This window comes from Miniopterus natalensis, chromosome 10, assembly GCF_054644295.1.
Source record: "Miniopterus natalensis isolate mMinNat1 chromosome 10, mMinNat1.hap1, whole genome shotgun sequence".
NCBI lineage: Eukaryota > Metazoa > Chordata > Mammalia > Chiroptera > Miniopteridae > Miniopterus > Miniopterus natalensis.
The window spans coordinates 52,215,422-52,235,977 of NC_142090.1; the positions used below are offsets into that span (position 1 = coordinate 52,215,422).

Here is a 20,556-nt window from a genome sequence, read left to right on the forward strand (position 1 = left end):
GATAAAAAAAACCTTGATTTCAGCCTTCAGAGATCTGGAGCAGTGGGGTCAGCTAAAGGAGGGTCTGGAATCCTGCCCCACAGAGACTATAAGAAAAACCTGTGTTGTTTTTGGTAATTTGTTTTGCAACATAGAAAACTAACACAAATACTAACATGCTAATATCATTAATGCTAGTCATTGTGTTCTAAGGGAAACAGACTGTTAAGTAATGAAAGTGATTTTAATTTTGTTGGGAGTTCAAGGCCTTTCCCACTTCTTAAGAAATATATAGTTTATACCTGAATCTCTGGACCTCTACATTTAACACATAATTTCCACTTTCTTTGAATGGTGAGTAAATTAGAGGTAGGCATAAACTTGCAGTATTTTACATAGTACTTTATATTTATATAGCATTTTACTATTTAAAAGGTATTCTAAGAAATCTGAAAGGATAGCAACAGAGACATGCATTCTGTTCTCCAAAAATCCTCCCAGAAAAACATATGAGTCAACTAGAAATGCAAAACCAAAAACTCATTCACAATACCTACAGCAAAAGTAGCTATTAAGAATACCCCTGAGCCCCCAAGTACCAGCAGTGCTCAAGAACTACTGCGAGCCATAAACCACACAGAGTATTCATATTTTGAAGGAAGAAGCAGAGAGAAGGAACCAGGTTTTGTCAAACCCGAGAAAGAAAGAATTCTCACTTTTGACAGCTGAACCCGAGAGAGATTTTTGCTGATTTAATCTGTGGCTGATTACAAGGGGTCTGTGGGAGGGATGAATCCCTACAAACCCTCAAAATGAACCTGCCCACCTCACTTCCAAGAAAAAACTGCAAAGAGTAGAACGCGGATTTTTCAGGAAAGGGGTAAAGAAGGTCAAGGAAAAGGCAACATCCAGACAAAAGAGGACAATATCATAGCCAGAAAAAAAGTATATATATATGTGCATACATATATGTATATGTGTGTATAAAGTCTCTTTATTTTTTAATACTTCACAGAACAAAGCACAATGGCGGGTTCTAGAATATGAAGCTAGATGTTTATTCTGATCTATACTGCCTTCCCAAAAGTTTAGGAAAACTAATTTTATATAAAAAGAGCAATAAAAATAAAAAAGACCCCAGCTAAGTCCAGTACAGTGTTATCACAAGAAAAAAAGAATAAGAAACACATTACTACAGACAACGAGGTTTGTCAAAAGATGTGCCACAAACCTTACGGGAGCCAACCGCAACTTACTACTTCAAAAGGAGCAAAAACAAATCAAGACAGTGATAGAAGCAATAAAATAAAAGCATAAATCAAATCTGGGAAAACTAAAAGAACGCACGGGGTGATAGAATTTAGGAAGGTCTTTGAAATAAAAAGAAAAAAAAAACATTTTGAAAAAGAAGACTAGCCCTGGCCAGTGTGGCTCAGTGTTAGAATGTCCCTCCCTCCCCTGCACTAGGGTCGCAGGTTCAATTCCTGGTCAAGGCATGTACCTGGGTTGCAGGTTCGATCCCACCCCATCAGGGTGCATGCGGGGAGCAACAATTGATGTGTCTCTCTCACACCGATCTCTCTCTCTCTTTCCCCCCCCCGACTCCCTTCCTTTCTCTCTCTCTAAAAAGCAAGGGGAAAAATATCCTCAGGTAAGGATTAACATCAACAACAAAAAAGAGCAAAAAACCCCCCAAGAGTGTATGAGGGGGGAAATAAGTGAAAATTTAAACAAAAAGAGAAATAGGTAATTTGACCTGGGTGCTTGTTGCACAGGGGTATCCATTTGTGGAAATGATCTAGAAAGACAGTCGCATGCTCTGTACTTAAGTATTTATATTATACTTCAGTAAGAAATTTAAAATAATGAAATGAAAATGTAAAAGTGATTCAAGAGAAAGTTGGCTTCAATCCTTTATGCCAGAAGACCCTGGTTTGCATTCACATTTTACTGAAACTCCTCTCAAATGTCTCCAAAGACTTTCTAGGTCCAATGACACTTGCCTCCTTTGAGACGTCTGTGGTACCTCACTCTCCTCTGTTCCTCCGAACCCTCTTAGTCACTCCTTATTAATCTCCTTTCAAGTTTTCCTTCCTCTGCCAGCCTTTCAAATACTGGAGAATCAGTGTTTCTGCACTCCAGATTCAGGTGCTTTTCCTCAAATACTCTTCCTAAGCAATAACATCATACCTTAAGGTCTCACCTTTCACACACACACACGCACACACACTGATTATTCTCAAATTTACATTTCCAGTTCAGGTCTCTCTGCTGAAAAACAGCCCTTTATATCCAACTGCTAATGACGCCTCTCCATTGACTACCCCACAGCCCCCTCCTTGGCAAACTGGCTCCCCACCCACCCTTCCTTAACTCCAAGAAGGTAAGTGGTAACATCCTCCAATTTGATAAATAATTTAAGTTTCTGTATCTGCTGTGCTAGGAAAACCTTCTTCCAACACTCCTACACATTTTATATAGACACCAAAATTTATTTTCCTTAACAATTCTATTTCTGGATTAAATAGGTAATATTACTGCCTTTGTTTTGTCATTTTCAGTCACTTCCTAATCTTCTACATTCTAATTACTCATCTCTTTACCAAATGTGCCCTCTGAGTAGCATTAATGATGTTGTCTATCATTTTTTAATGTTTTTTCCTCTTACAAGTGTGATTCTGAATTTGCCCTAACCTGGTTTGCCTTATACTAACTACTCTGTTCAGTCTAATTACACGGATATTCTCTAGACATTCTACTGCCATCTAAATAATGGCATTTTCCAAGTTACTTTGATAAAGTGAGAGGGTGAGAGATAGAAAGAGAAAGCAAGTATGAGAAAAAATAAGACAGATGGACAAAGAGAGGAAAGAGACCCCTTTAGGGACCATTAACTCCCTAGGGTTCAATAATTCGATCTATTGTGATATTTATCTTGATAATACCCTCTCCTAGCTCTAGGATAATTTTTAAAAAAATATTTTTATTGATTGCAGAGAGAGGAAGGAAGAGGGAGAGAGTGATAGAAATATCAATGATGAGAGAGAGTCATTGGCGGCCCCCTACATACCCCCTGCTGGGGATGGTGCCCTGACTGGGAATCGAACCTCGATCTCCTGGATCATAGGTCGATGCTCAACCACTGAACTACGCTGGTTGGCCAGGCTCTAGGACCAATTTTTAAAATAAATGTACATGGAAATTAAAGGGTTACAACTGAGAAATACCAAACATTTTTATGTTCTCACAAAAACCTTTGTTCCCTTTACTGTTAAAGACTCTGCTTTTCTTTCCAATTGAGAAATAAAATGGAATTGTTGTTCAACGCCCTTTCATCAGCAACATCCAATAAAATATTAAGTTACATAAACTCCCCTGCTGAGCAGCTTCTCACATCAGTCCTACACTTCCTGTCCTTTGCTTTTGTGACAACACTATTAAATATCCTTGTGATCCTTTAATTTCTCTCTGCCTTTCATCTCTCCCTGCTTGACTCAGTCTAAAATATTACTAATGTCATGTCAATCAAACACTGCTCAAACTCCTTCGTGATCTTCATGTTGTCTTTAAAATAACGAAAGAATGCCACTGTCTAACATTAAAATCCTCTGCCAATTTGTCCCAGCTTTACATCCTGCTGTTCCTGACCAACTAGACTATTATCTGCAGACCTATCCCATATGTGCCTGCCTCTACATTTTTTAATCAGAGTATTTGCTTTGTTTATATTAATTTCTCATTCTCTCAGATAAAATTTTATCAAGCTTCCAAATGGAGTTTGGGGAATAAAACTCACTGTTCTCATTATGACATGGCCACAAGCTCCTCTCATGTTATATACAGATTTTTTTTCAAAATATGTTTTCAACCATATTTAATACTTCAATAACTACATGAGAAAAACACTTAATATCACACATATGAAGGTGAATTATACTTCTGTTAATGACAATCCAGCTTGTATTGAACTACCTGTCTCACAGATAATGATGATGAACTAAGTAAAAAAATATAAAAACAATTATTTGAAGGCACTGGAGATTAGTTAAGAGCAGACAAAGCCTGCACAGTTTTTAACTTAAGGAAACCCCCAGTTCATGTTATGAGAGAGGCTAGAATCAAGCAGAAAGCTCAAGGCTTTTTATCTTGGAAAGCCATAGATGAGAGATGTAAAGTACCAGAGCAGCTGAAAAGCAAGAAGACATATCCACAAACAGTGAGGAATCCTGAAATCTGTGTGTATATTCTCTCACAAATCTTTGGCTGACACATGAACTGCATATACAAGCAGACCATGAAAAGCAGTGGCTGGAAAGTTGAAAAAGATTTTTGACTGCTGACCATCAAAAGAGAGATTTGAGTTTGAGTCCAACAGAGTAAACTGCCTACTAGAATAAAAATCAACCCTCTTCAAAAAATAATAGAATCCAGGGTCGGAATGAGAGTATACGATCTAGGATGTTCATTACACAATAAAAATTATTAGACATGCAAAGAAACAAGAAAATAAGATCCATAGTCAAGAGAAAAGGCAGTCAATGCAAACGTACTTTAGGTTGACCCACATGTTAAAATTAGCACCCAGGGATTTTAAAACAGTTGTTAAAAATATGTTCAAGGGCTTAAAGGAAAGTGCCATTATGAATAAAACCTAAGGAGAATGGACAGTATGTAAATAAAAATATACAAAGTGATAATTCTAGACTGAAAAGTACAATATCTGTATGAACCAATAATGGGCTGGGCTTAACAGCATTATTAGAGATGTCAGAAGAAAGGGTTAATAAACTTGAAAATCAATCAATATAATTTACCCAATTTGAGAAACAGAGGGGAAAAAGATAGAATAAAATAGACAGAATTTTGGTGATCTGTGGGACAATGCCCAAAAGTCTGCTATATATATATATATATATATATGAAACTTGAATTTACATCAGAAAGAGATTAGAAGACAATCAACATTTTTGAGATGCTGAAAGAAAGAAAAAAAACGTATCCCAGAATTCTACATCCAGAGAAAATATCCTTCAAAAATAAAGATGAAATAAAGGCTTTTACAGATAAATGAAAACTGAGAGGAATTTTTTCCAATAGATCTGTACCACAGATGTAAGTATTCTGGCTTTGTTTATATGTAACATGTGTTTGTACACACATCAGTATGTATACATGTAAACATTGTATATTTGTATGTATGTAAATATTCTGACTGCACTGGACCTACTTTAATTCTACATCTCCATCTAAAGTTCTCCTTTTATATCATCTGCACTGTTTCTTTAAAATAATTCAGTAAATGCACTGTACTGTGTTTGTGCATGCTACTTAACTTTAATCTACAACTAGGGGTGATTAGTTAACATTTAAAATACGCTAATCAAAAACCGGGCCTATAAGGACACTTAGCAGATGAAGCACCTCAATCAGGGCACTCCCCAGAGGCAGCTTAGAGTAAGCACTTCACATATTGTTAATTATATGTGCACCTGAGTGATAACTAGTATAGGGAATATCAGAAATAATTTTTCACTAGAGAAATGCATATTATTCTCTATATGTGCTGGCTGAAAATATTTTAGAGTCATAGCTGCCCTCTCATAATTGAGATATCAGAATCAAGAGTCTAGCAGCTCAGCTACAGAATATGTAGAGCTCTGTTTTATCTGTGTCACATCCTAATGCAGGATTCTGCCCTCTGACCTGAGTGAAAGGTAACAAGCAGATCCTGATATCAGAATATTGTTCAATATGCTACAGAGTGAAACTGTGATGGTGATGTAAGGTGCTTGAAAATGTGCCTAAAGTAAATGAGAGTTGACAGTTTACCCAGTTTGTTGAAATAGGTTATATTTCAACCTATTTTGTTCACTAACAAGCCATATCACCTGGTGACAGGGTCTGGGGAAAGAGACAGATGGCTCTCACCCACTCAAGACCTAGCTTGTCAGTTTGCACTCTCTCCCCGCCTCCAATTCCACCTCCCTATCTCACTTAGCTAAGGAGTAATTACAGAATCAACAAGTCCTTGCATGTCCTTTATAAAATACTATATGTAATAATTTTATTCATATAAATTTATTTATATATACATGCAGATATAAATTCATGTGCATAGTCATTCTAGTTCGGTGGTTACATTAGTAAAGATTTATATAAGAACACAATGGAGAACAGCTTCATATTAAGAAATATTTTTAAGTGGATAAATTAAGGAAATGAAATTGTCCAGTGAATGAACACATAAAGGATTAATTGGTTCAGGAATTTTACAGCTAACAAAGATTTTAAAAGCACTGAGAGATCATTTCCCTGACTCAAGCAAACTGAATCAGTATTTCACAAATGCTTTCCTCTTTCGTCGAAGGAAATCCCACAACCTTTCTTTGAAAACAAAGTTCCTTTCATCATTATTTGTATTGAGAGCACTGGATGAAATCATCTTACCTCTGCATGGTATCCAACTCTGATGAAGGCACAAAGTGGGTCGAAAGCGCCAGTCCCACAGGTCAGCAGGTGTGTCCGATTATAGGGATGCAAAACCCGGACATAATTTGCACACTCACTCTAAAGCAGAAAAAAGAGAAATTGGTTAGTGGAATAAAAAATGTTTGGCCCTTTTTTGATTTTTGTCTTTTCCTAGCCCCAGGAATCTCCTGTTTAAGTCTCCCTTGGCTAGAGGAGGCAAGAGGGGCAGATGAAAAACAGACAAGGAGCAGTGGGAGAAGAGACCTGGGTGACGGATGTACATTTTTGTTAGTAGCAATGTAGGAATTATATTTAATAATGGGAGTGAGTCATTTTCATGAGTCTAGTACACACTGAGAAATAAAAAAAGGAACTGTTCAGAAACGTATTCAAGCGTAAAGTTTTGCATGGCAATATGCTCCACTAAGTAATTAAGTTATTCTCAATGCTGTTATCTTTAAAAAGTATATATAAACAATCAGCATAAAGTCAGAAAACCAATAATTAGAAAAAGCTTCTTTATTCAGAAGAAAACATATGCAGACTTTAGAGAATTACAGGGTTTGAATGTTTTGAGAAAATAAATCATATCTTCAGACATAAATTCACATAAAGCACTTTCATAGAGAATTTCTAAGTAAAGAGATAGAAAGCTAGCCAATAAAAATAACATTTTATAGCGATTACACTAAGATATATAGTTTGGGGATCAGCAAACTTTTTCTATAAAGGATCATATAGTATACATATTTAATTTGATGGGTAAACTAATCTCTATTACTTACATTCTGATTGCAACTACTTACCTCTGCACCTATAGCATGAAAACAGCCATAGACAATACACAAATGAGTGTGTATGCCTGTGTTCTATTACAACTTCATTCATGGCAGGCCACATTTGGCCCAGGAGCTCTAGTTTGCTTATACTGGTATTCAACTGTAAGCTTTGTGAGGACAGAACTTTATTTTCCACATCTTTGAATTCCCCAGTTAATCAAACACAGTTCCTAAATCACATTACATGCTTAACAAAGTTTTAACACATTTATCACTAAGGGGGTTTTGTGATCAGTAAGCTGAATGGAAAAAAGTTTAAAATTGCTTCAAACCAACTTGGCTAAATTAATTCTAGCAAACATGTTGTTGGCAAATTAGGTATTGCTATTTCATTTAAAACAAATTATGAGATAAATACTAAACTCTTTTAATGATAAATATTATTTTGCTATTAATACGTGCAATAATGCAATAATCAGTAGATGCAATATTTTATAAGGAAGGATTGTGACTTTAAAGTCTCCAATATAACAGCGTTAAGATAAAAAGCCAGCAGAACTATCTCACCATAAATGATTCCGGTTGTAGCACAACTGAACTGATTTTCCAGGGCACATATTTATTTCTTCAATTTCCTACTCATGTAGCATTTTATTCTGTGGTGACCCACATAGTTGAAATAATTTATTTTCCCCCAGGCATGGGGAAAACACTCTGTTCTCATATTGCTATAAGCACCTGCTTTTCATCTCTTGAAACAATGTCACATCTTGACTGAGCCAATTAGATCAGTTGGGCTTAGGCTGACATAGCCTTCCAGTGTGTTCAGTTAGTCAGCATCACACTGAGGGCCGAGACAGCGAGAATGTCTTGACTCATTCCTTGGCTGTGACCCAGTTGCCACAGAGAACGGAGCTGGCATAATGTGTGTTAGTCTTTTATATGGTATCTTGTTTCCTTCCTGAAAAACAGGATGAGTTCACTTTCCAAAGGAGATGCACGTGCCTTTTTCCAAAGATGTGCATGGTGTCACCGGCCAGCTACCCCCAGCAGGTGAAGGTCCCTCTTCCACTCATGTTTAAGTGTGCTGCAGCTCTGGCGGGGGGGCTGCCAGCCTTGCTCACTCGCGCCCTGCAGAGAAGCTGCGGAGAAGTGGACTGTCGAACCCGCACGCAGGAAAGACGCTTTAAAAACCAGTGGGTTACGTGAGGCATGTTTCCCTATGTTTGCCTTCTTCCTTCAAACTTCTTCTTCTTTCTCCTTTTGTTTCTAATTTACTAAACAAAGTGAAATGAAATCTCACAGAGTGTGTTTAGCTTTTCCTCAAATTAAAAAATGACATACTATTGTTTTTCCCCCCAACTACATAGGAAACAAAAATTAGTGTAAGGAATTTACAAATATAAGTTGATTCAAATATAATAAAACAAAATAAAAATCAAGTTCTGGATGGCACCTTAGCTCCTTTTATTCTAACTCTACATTGAAATGAATTTTTAAATAATTATATATATGTGTGTGCATATATATACATATATGTATGTATATATATATATATGTATATATAAAATTCCTGAAATGAATTGCATATATTCTTTTTAAAGCAAATAAAAGGTTAGGGATTCAGTCCGTTGTGATTGGTGAGAGATATAATTGATGATTTACTTAATTTACAATGAATAATACTTACTGCATCTTTTCCTTTCATTATGCATTCTTCTACTTTTAGTTCTGTACTGGGCCAGTGTATCTGAAATAAAAGATAAAGTGCTATTATGCAACTGCATCTAAAAATAAATCACACTAAAAAGCCATTTCATTTTTTTCCTGCAATTCAATACATTTTCATTTTGTCCTATTTTCTGAAAGGATAAAGCAATACTATCTACTTTACATCATTATTTGCATAATTAAGACACTAATCTTTGACTTTGACTTCATGTTAACCTTATTTTAAAAAAACAACCCACTTTTTAAAGGTTCACCTCATGTCTCAGCCCTTCAGAGGTTGTGCACCTTTAACCAGCCTGCTCTGTGCCTGACCGCCCTTCATAACCTCTGCAGGCCAGTCTGTCTGCTCAGCCCGTCTGTCCCTGCATTCAGGCACCTCCAGGAGTCCCCTTTGCATTTTTACCACATAGCACAGAACTTGGTGTGTGCTGGGCTCAGTGACATTCGCGGCATGAAAGGATTAAAGGATTAATGACTCTAAGTGCTTATTTATAATGTATCACCTAATAATACAGTGCTTGAAGGTCTTTACTTTTTAAAATATTAACTCTACCAGTTTCCCACTGCATTTCAGGTATTTTTCACTATATTTCAAGTTTATTGGTTTCTACCTTGAAGAGAGAATAAATACATTAAACATTTCTTTTTTATCTATAATTGTACTTGACACTTAGTTGGACTCCCAGGCAGAATTCATTCAATATTATCTGATGCCACGAATTTCTGACGTTAAAGTGTACTTTTTAATGAAAGAAATTTTCCCCCTTTCTTTTCTTTTCTCAGACTGCTCCTGTTCCTCTTTTTGTTTAAACTATAGAATAATTATACTGTGGCAGACAATGTGGTAAGAACTTTATTTTAATTTTTCTTTCTTTCACATGATAAACTCACCTGCAAAGGTTTGAGTTTACTACTCAATTCATTGCTCATTATTATGATCTTGAAAGATTCCTTTCTTATTTTATTTATTTCCTTCCCTTCCCTCCTCCAAGTTCTACTTGCCTCCCTCCAAGGGGCAATCATTATAAACTGTTACTGGGCACGTTATTTTTTTTTGTTTTCATATATTTTTATAAAATGTATATGATTGCTCTCTGTGCACATTTAAAAAACTTATGTAAATAGTATTTTTAAATTTATGTAAAGTCTTTTTTATTCTTTTCATTAGAAACTAGGCTTTTAAAATCACTATACACATAGTTCTATGTGTACATATATACTCTTGTTTGTTTCTAATTGCTTTGTAATATATAAGGAATGAATTCCCCCCCAAATTTTCTTATCTACTCTCTCAGTGATGGACATCCAGATGGCCACCAACTCTCCACCACATAAAACACTGGTGCATCTTTGTACACACCCCTTTGAGGTCTGCATAAGGATATCGCTGGTTTATATAACTAGAAGCAGAATCACTGGGTCTTAGAGTAAGCATATATTCAATTTGAATGTAGTGCTACCAGATTGTTCTTCCAAATGGTGACACGTTTACATTCCACCAGCAATCTTCACTGACACTTGGCATTATCAGCTTTCTAAATTTTGTACTGAGCCCTTTAGACTCACCATTTAATTTCATCCACACCACAACTTTATAAAAAAAGTAGTATTATTTGGGAGCTTCTGTACAAATTAGATATTTCTCTGTCCAAACCCACAACGAACAGTAGATCTGTGAGTGGGAACCAAGGGATGTGATCCATTTAAGTAACTGTAGCAACTGCTAAGTGTCCAAAAGTTTCCTGTGCCCCAAGACCTTAAGCCTCCTAGTTAACAGTTTAACAGTTTAATATGGGTATCTGCTGGATCAATCACCCTACCCTACCATACTGAAAATCTTCAATCAGCTCCTTTTCTGTGTCTCTCTCAGAGTCCATGGAGCTCTTACTCAGTGCTAAGGTATCATATTCATGGGCTCTGCTCATCAGGTGATGATGGATTCTTTTTTGAGGGATGCTGGATCTCAGCAGAACACCTTACAGTGTTTTTTTCATTACCTCCAAAGGCCTGTACCTTGGATGCACATGCACTGGTCTAAGGAACTCCCAAGAGGTTCTCTCTTCCTTTCCTTCCCAATGACTGCTTTACATCAATATTTCTTTGGTTCCCTTCTTTTAGGCAATCACCTTCCAGTCTCAAGTCAACATTTTGGTGAAGGAATAGAAATTTCCCATTAGAGTAGCCTGGGCCTCTCAAGATACTATTTCTAAAAATGGTCTTTTCCTCCTCAGGATGCTTGAGTGTCCTCAAGGCCTAGATTGAGAAGTACCTAGTGCCAAAGTTTGCTGTTAGTAGACTCTATTGGTAGGCCTGTGCCAGCATTCTGGACTCTTTTTCCATGGTGGTTTGTTTATTCCCCAAAGATTCCTACTATTTTTCCCTGATATCTCCTTTCCCTCCACCCACCACCATCCTATGCATAAAATCCTACAATCAATGTTCTTTATTGTAGCAGTGAATCAATCCATCAGTGGACCATGGATGATTAAGGAAAATATCACATAAACTCAACAATGTCAGGTCCAGGTACAGCCTTGCATCCACCTGAGGAGAGTCACTAATACCATGATAGAGTAGAAATCCTAGAGGTGAAGCTGTAGAATTTACAAACTTTACTGATCCATTATTTTAGGGAAAAAATTTTGAACCAAGGGATAGATTTTCTCAGATAATTTAAAAATCCATTCTAACTTGTGATTCAGTTTGGTTTTGGAATTATGATTTTACTGTGGATGCATAAATTATTCAAAAGGATATGCTAAAAAACGTGTGTGTAAAGAATATACAAATTCATTTTGGGATCATCTATCATTGTAAAGATTTTCATGACTAATTCATTTAGTGCTATGCATAAGTTAGAGAACACCTCATTTGTAATTCAGAATAATGCTTTATATTCTTAACATACTTAACTTATGAAATGCAGGGTTCTTTCTTCTTAGAATATTAGCATCCCTTCTTATTCATTATTCATCATTATAAAAATAATGTTAAAACTCTATTTCCACAATTTCAGTGTATTAGATAGCTTACCCAACTCTTTGGAAAAATATACCAAGTTCATGTTTTCAATGATGAAGTAATATCTGGGCCAATAATAAAACCTCAACATGCAATTCCATATTCTCCTAAATCACTGCTTCATGGGAATGATGATTCCCATGACTATTTAAACACACTGTGTGAAGACTATTCTCTATAGTATTTCTACACACCTACTGACGGCTTTTGTTCTGCACAATCTTTTCAAACAGCCTTGGAATATAAAGATAAAATCTCCTTCCAGGGCAAATGAAAGATTTGTTTCCTGACCAAGATAATAAAGATAATGTCTCTCTCTGGGCAAAAGTTGGACAGGTTTGCTAGCATCCCCTTTATAAGACTGGGAGTTTCTAACCTTGAGGTTGGTTAATTAGGTGTAACACATATTCACTGTATGTGCAGCATCTACCTAGGCTGCTATGCCTCATGCCTGTGGGGGGACAAAAAGCTCAAGCTGCATGCTGTGCTAAGAATAATAAAGTCCTTTGTCTCTGACCCAGGAGTCTCATGTCTTGTGCTGGCATCTGAGAAATTATGACAGGTTAACTTGTCTTGAAGGAGAGAGAGAATTTCAGATGCTTAGTTCTTGATGGAAAAGAAAGATGATATGTATCATGATGGTGAAGAACTAAAGGGCTTTTCTAGGATTGTCAGAATGTGTTGTTCCTAGCAGTAAACTTAATAATGACAAATGTACTAGGAAAAATGGAATCATTATTTCAGGCACATTTTACAAAGTGTTTCACAACAAAACCTTTCCTCCAAACATTTTTGTAGATAGTATTTCTCCCTCCTATGATTCTCTATATTGTTTTTCTTACTTTCTTTACCTAGGGGTACAATGAATTGTGTGCTTAAATTTGGCTCTCTTATTAGACTATAAGTTGCAGAGGGCAAGGCAGTGACTTATTTCTGTATTCCTACCAATGCCTACCTGGCACAATGCCTTCAATGCAGTCATTGCTTATTCAATGCCTATTGATTAACTTGTATTTATCAATATACCTTTATCACATTCTTTGAAAAGTCAATTCACTAAAGGAGATAACAGTAAAGTTTGAGAAATAAGATTCACTGATGTGAAAATGCTGCAATCAGTGTCAAATGAATGAGAAAATTAATTTCCAATTTAGTTAGGAAGGAAATCTTAGTTAGGATTTTAGCAATAACCTATGCTTTGAAAGACTGGTAGGATTTCTGAGGGCAGAGAAAAGGATCTTAACCAGATAACTTTGGGTAGATGAAAGCTAGAGAGGTAGAACATTATATTATGAGCACACACCACTGTAAAGTCTAACACATTGGAACTCTCCAAAGGAGCGATGCAATTAGAGATTTACTCTTTATGTTTTTGTTGTTGTTGTATTAGTTTGGTTTGTTTAAAACAAAATCTAACAGGCTCAGGATTGTAGTCAAATGTTCATATAGGTGGGAAAAAATGATAGAGAAAGACCTCACTGGAAATGGAAAGTTATTTTAAAGCCATTACGTATAAATGTTAGTAAAGAAAGATAGTAAGGAAAATGAATGTCTTCATTTGTTTTGGCATTCAGGATGTCTTTTGGTTCTGCTCCAGAGTTTAGCATCAACAAAACCCATAAAATTAACCTATTTGTTCTGCACAAGACATTTTTAAAGGCAGTTAAACAACAGGGTGTAATGATATTTCCACATTCCCTGCACCAAAAAAGATAGAGAAAAGCAAAAGGTTAAATACGCATTTTTTTCATCACAATAATACTACAATATTATTTTATTGTTTCAGTGCACATTAAGAGGTCATTTACTATTCTTGTATATTTCAAATGAGAAAAATAAAATAAAATAAAAATCAAATTACAAAGTAATCTTTTCTGGACTCCCTATTGAGTCTCATAATTATGCCAGGATTAATGATTTAACAGCTTATTGTTACAACTAGTTTTGACATGCAGGATTTAGTAGAGCAAGAACAAATGTACAAAAAAGAAATAATTTCATTGTCTAAAGAAAGATGATTCCCTTTATATTTAAAAAAAAATTATTTAGTTAACATAAGTCTCTTTTCATGGAATATATTTAAGTGACCAAGACACTATTATAATTACATCTAATATTCTCTTCCTAATTCTATTACTCTAATAAAAAATGTATGCTTATATTTTAGTTTTTCTTTCTATATTTTACATATATGTATAGTACCAGTGTCCATCAATGTACATATTAATTATGTCCTATAAATACTATTACAATCAAGAGAATACATTTTAAATATAACACATTAAGACTCCTAATGGTTTATGAATGATAGCCTTTAACCTGACACATATTTTCCTTCTTACTGTTTATGCTTTTATACTTAATTATAATGACTGTCATTATTCAAATAGCTTATATGACAGAATTATAATTTTTTGGACTATAGACACAATTTGTACTTGAAATGTTTATACTCCAAAGCATTTGAATTAGAACAATATTAAAACTACACAGATATTATTGGCCTGACACATGCCCTTTTTAATGGATAAAATTTACAAAATTGCTCATTATGTAAAATATCATCTGCTATTCATATGCAAATTAGTTTAATGCTTTTCTCCACTCAATAAAAATTAAATTTTAAACTATGATTTTTTTCACCTTTGATGCAATCAACTTGAATAAATAAGAAAGTATAAATATTTTTATAAATAAGTGTTTAACAGCAATACGTACAGATATGCAAATTAAGAAGTGTAATTTTAGCTTAAAATAATAGTGGTGAGAATAATTATAAAAAAAGCTGAAATTTAGAAACAGAAAAAATATAGGTGAAAGTTTGTTTAAAAAATTTATTACTAAATATGAAATATTCTATGAAGTCTCATAAAATATAGCTTAAACAAACATCCACTTTTGCTTTCTTTGTGGAATAAAAAAAATTTATACCTCAATCTAGTTAATAATTTATTTGTTTTTTAGAAAATCTTCATAATTCTCAAATGTGCACAGACTGCAAGGGCTATATAGACAGAAGAAAGACCAGCTAATCTCTCATCTGTGGTTGAATACAAGAATGTCCTGGGCTCTCAACCTCTGCATTGGTAAACAAGGGAGATACAGTTCCTTCTCCTACTAGTCAGTGAGTTTGTCCACCACTGTCACCAACATCTACCATTGCACTAGTTTGTTAACCATTACTAAGGTAAAGTGTAGTCATGCAAAATGAGTAAGAACCAAAGGGAAAGAAACACCTCATAACAAAGGGTAGAGTTAAGGGTACGCGGAAGACCAATTTGGGAGACATGAAGTCCACACAAAAGCAGTAACCTGGTTCTCAATAACGTTATAGTGGAAAGAGCATAAGCTGCTAAGAGAGATGGAACTGGCTTTAAATTCTAACTGCTACCGGCTTCATGATTCTCTTCTCTTCCTTCCATTTATCCAACATGCTGCGGCTAAAACAATCACCCTGAGCTACAATTCTAATTATGTTAGGCACATATTCAGAATCTCCCACTGGTTCCTGCACTGCCTAGAAGATTAGTTTCAACAGCACAGAGGTCACTATTCTTCAGGATCTGGTCGCAGCCACATTTCCATCCTTAACTCTCACTCTGTACCTTGTTCCCACCCACATGCCCTCACTTCACCTATTTACTTCAACCAAGGATATCAGTCATTATTTCAAACTGCTCAAAACTTCTGTCCTTCTTCCCCCCTACTCAGTCTGTTCTCACTACTAATTTGTCTGAATCAAAATTCCAATTATCATTCAAAATCCAACTTATATCTCTTCCAGGAAAACCCCAACCCCCAGCTTTTGTATACTTTCTTGGCATTTTATTTGGACCATAACTGAGTTATACTCTATCTATGAATATATATGTATATGACATATGTATATCTTCTTCATTACATTATAAATATTTTATAGCTAATTTTATAGTCCTGAAGACTAAGCCTCAGGACTCCTTAGTGGCACCTAATTTTTCATAGCTCTGAGAGGGGCCTTAGCAACTGTGAAATTTGTGAGTTTGAATTAATTCTATTTCCTGAAGAGGTGTGCCAAATCATACATACCTCAGGGCCTGTAAAATGAGGATTCACCCTTGAGTGCAAGAAAGTTACTCAGTTTAATAATCTGTGTGGCTACATCCTTGCTGGATGGCACCCTGAAGCTTCAATGGCCACACACTATTTTATTTAGCTCCCTAAGATGCAGTTCATAAAACCTCATCACTCTTCAGGTCTCTAACCCTTATATTGTTTTCACAGGTCATTTCCTCCATAAAAGCCAGTCTTTCCAGCATTAAAAGCCTGAAGGTACAATTAGGCCAAAACAATAATGGAGACTAGGTAGGCAATTCAATTTCCTCCACTCTAACTGGGAATCACATGTTCTTGGCTTTCATTCCACGTAGGAAAAAACAGCTCATGAAAATTGTTAGGAGATTTTGTGTACATATAGTCATCTTAAAAGCTTGCTATACATGTGAATTCCAGGACCCACTCTATGAAAGTTACATGATCTTGATCCAAAGACAACTATTTGGGAACTACTTCCTTAATGCGGATTCTTAATCTTCTGGGTGTCAGATCCCTTGGTGTATATCTTCTGGGTGTGCACATACACACACATACACACACATGGCAGGTCCTCAAATAATTCAATTTCATTATAATATTGATGAGATGCCATAGAAACTTAACTCTTGTTCCCAACAATTAGACTATAGTAAAACTGGTTTTATTATATGTTTTTTCTCCACAGTTCCAAGAATCAACTGAAGGCATTAATTGAGGACTTTGTGTGTGTTTTGTATGTAGAGAGAAAGAGAGATCAATCATCTTTTGAGAACTACAGAGAAAATAAAATTAAAGATGATTTAAAAAAAGGAAAAACAATATGTGCTTCCATTCCATCCTGCAACTACTGAAAACAAAAGTAAAAAGACAAAATCCAAACTGGGCAAATCTGACTATGCTATACACTCGAAATAATACAAAATAATATTAAGTGTAAACTATAATTGAAAAAATGTAAAAAATAAAAAGAATGGAAAAAAAACAACCTGACTTACAGGAGTCCTAGAAATAGTCAATGAGAAAATAAAAAAGAAAAATATCAAAGAAATAATGAATGCTTTCCAGAGTTGAAGGCCATGGGGAGCCCCCACAGAGGGTCCATTTTCATTCCAGCACAGTGGATGAAAAAAGATCAAATCTAAGAGAAATTTGAAAAGAATTTCAAATATAGAGGCTCATGAGGTCAGCATTAAAGGGACGGGGTGGCAGGAAACAGGTTATATACAAAATTTTGAAATTAGACTTCTCAGCTGCTGTATTGAAAATTTAAATGCAATGAAGCAATTATCTCAAAATTCTGAAGACAATAATTTTCATTCTAGAATTGTTATCCACCTATTAATTATATGTGAACTTTGAATCATATTATTTTCAAACATACAAAACTCAAAATTTTACTTTGAATCCTTCTTCAAGAAGCTAGTAGAGGTGTGTTTTAGTAAAATGTCAGAATAAACCCTAAAATAGAAGGCATGGGTTCCATATAAGTGGGAGATCAAAGGGATGCTCAAGGATGAAGGTGAAGTTAAACTCCAGCTGGAAAAGAGAACCAGGAAGGGTGCCTCTAATTTCAAAACCAAAAACTTGGAACTGATGGAAACTGGTGTGTTTTACTATATTGAGAGGAGTATAAAAACTCTGGTACAGAGTTTGCTCAAAAATTAGTGAAAGCAATGTAAAAATCTAAGCAAATGAAAGAAAAGGGATAATATTTAATCCCAGGAAAAATAAGAAAATTGCAAAAAAAGAAAAAAGAAAGGTGTGATCTATTTTGCTAATTATAATAATGTAAATAATTATTACTTAACTAAAAATTGTAGATAGCTATATCGAGATGGGGACTGATGATTGGGGGGTTGCTGGTGAAGTGGTGTACAGTAATAGAACCTTGCTAGAGGTACTTCCAGAAAAGAAAACTCATCTTCCTTACAGAAAGTCAACAGATAGTGTCTAAAATCAATACCAAAAAAGCACAGTACACAAATTTCATTTAGAAATATGGGAGTAAGTACCAGAAGATACAAAATAATTTTAAGTGATTTCCTCTAGGGATTAAGAACTGGAAGGAATGAAGGAATGATGCCTTTCATCATGATATTTTAAAAAAATGATTTTAAAATATGGACATCAATCATTTTGACAAACATAAAAATAAATAAGTAAATTTAAAGAAAATATATTTTGTAATACATACATTTATGACAAAAAGTACTATGGTCTAAATATTTCTACATGTTTTATGTAAGGTTGATATGGGTCTGAAAAAAACTTAGCTCAATTTAACTATGCATAAGCATAGACTATAAGAACTATTTTTCTTACCATAGCTAATCTTTTCTCAAAAATGTTGGGCACTTGCCTATTTTTATATTATACTCAAATCCACCTGGTTTAAGGGCCATCCACCTGAATTACTGATACTACCAACAGAAGTATATTAGTTAGCTATATGGATATCACATATCCATATTTCTTCAGGCTGGAATTTGGGGTTTAATAGAGCCTACAGGGACTGCTGGTAAACCAGTATGCTCCAAACCTGTCTCAGGACAACGGATGTGGTGACAAGGGACATCATGCAAGAAGAATGTCAAATGCACCAATGTGAAGTCTTCTGGGAAATCGGAGATTGGTTCTAAAAGTTCAATGTTATATGTTCCCAATTTATAAACTTTTCTCAAGATGATTTCATTTTAATGAATATTTAATTTTTTCAAAAGAAAAAAATTCAGGTAATGAAAAAAATAATCCAAATAACACCCATGCAAGAATATATCTACCTTACCCCTTTTCTTTCCCTCTTGAAATACAGTTTGATATTTCCATACCTCTCTATAGCCATTGCTGATTTGTTCCAAGCTGAGGGAATACACAAGATCCTTGCCTCCCACAAAAAGTCTCTCTTGATATTCATCCAGCAGCATTGTGTGGAGATCAAGAAATCCAAAAGGGCTATGAAAGATTGATGTTCTGTTTAATTCCAAGAGCTCTGAAATGCAAAAGGAAATGAATGCTAAACACAAGAGAAAACAAAAATACCTTTATAATACCTTTCTCATGGCTCTATTTTTATACCTATTGGAACTGTGTAGTTAACATTCATTTTATCAGAAATATAAAGCCTTTAAAATTTATTACTCAGAAAGATTAAAAATACATAGTGCATTAACAATACTGTAGTGTATATTTGAAAGTTCCTTAGAGAAAAGATCTTACAAGTTTTCACAAGAAAAAAATTCTAATTACGTGAGGTGATCGAGGCTAACTAAACTTCTTGTGGTTGTCATTTATTAATATATACACATATCAAATCAATATGTGGTATGCTTTAAACTTATACAACGTTATATCCCAACTATGTCTCAAAACTGGAAAAATATTTTAAAATATTTGTGCATTATGTAAAAAAATAGAATGCAACTGGGAATAAATTTTAATGTACATGAATTAAAATATTTTATAAGTTTATGAATCTAAAAACTTTTTTCAACTTAAGATATTTATCATATGTTTTTAAATACAGAAAGAATTATCCTTCACAATCTTTAAAGTGCTGTTATGTGAAAAAGTCTTTTATGACTTTTATATTTACCTCTCTATGTGCAACAAAAATCCCAAGTCTATAATAAATATTCCCATTAAATTCCATATGAACACCAATTCAAAAAGTGTTTCCACTTGAAAATGGTTTTGAAAATCATGTCCAAAATCAAATTGTTCAAGTCTGGAAATTATCAGGTTTGTTAATACAATAAGGTAACACATGGTAGCATTCAGTATAGTAGGGATGACTAATAAAACTGGTGGAGCCCTAGCCATTTTGGCTCAGTGGTTAAAGCACCAGCCCACAGACTGAAGGGTCCTGCATTAGACTCCAGCTAAGGGAGTTGCAGGCTCAATCCCTGGCCCCTGCCTGGGTTGGGGAGGCAACCAATCAATGTGTCTCTCTCACATCACTGTTTCTCTCTCTCTCTCTCACTCTCTCTAAAAAAGCAATGGAAAAAATATCCTCAGGTGAGGACAAGAAAACTCCACAAAAAACCCAAAAATTGTTGGGGATCTACTTTCTGCCAATGTGTTTTGGCTAGTATTTATGTACTCATCCTTACCTCAGAAATTACAAATTATTTGTTTTAACTAATATACATTTCATTTTAGAAAGTTAGAACCTGGCAAGAACATTATATGTGTACATTTGTCTGTTTGTTTGTTGAAAGCATTTAATTGCATGTAGCAGTTCAGTACTTACAACTGGTAAATGATATACGAGAGCCTTTAATGATGAGAGAGAATATCATCCCCAATACTGATACCATTGTATTTAGCTAGTTATTAATAACAGGAAAGGGGCAAAAGGGAGGACAGACATTATAAGCATGATCATTTAGGCAGCTTCACCAGGAAGCTGCAATTTCACACTCCAGGGAACCACTGGCCCATTCCCCACAGATCACTGGGGGAAGGGGTTCAACAAAGGGGAGATGGATACATGCACAGTGAAGATGGG

General features: G+C 35.0%; 1 protein-coding gene across 1 annotated transcript in view; it reads right to left on the reverse strand.

Annotated features, from left to right (window-relative positions):
* SEMA3E (semaphorin 3E) overlaps nt 1-20,556 on the reverse strand; it is a 224,982-nt gene that overhangs the window by 76,862 nt on the left and 127,564 nt on the right. Inside the window, exons 2-4 of the mRNA XM_016199833.2 lie at nt 18,878-19,038; nt 8,917-8,976; nt 6,427-6,546 (exon numbers count right to left, since the gene is read on the reverse strand). Of these exons, the coding sequence (XP_016055319.2) occupies nt 6,427-6,546; nt 8,917-8,976; nt 18,878-19,038 (341 nt within the window). The remainder of the gene's footprint in view (nt 1-6,426; nt 6,547-8,916; nt 8,977-18,877; nt 19,039-20,556) is intronic.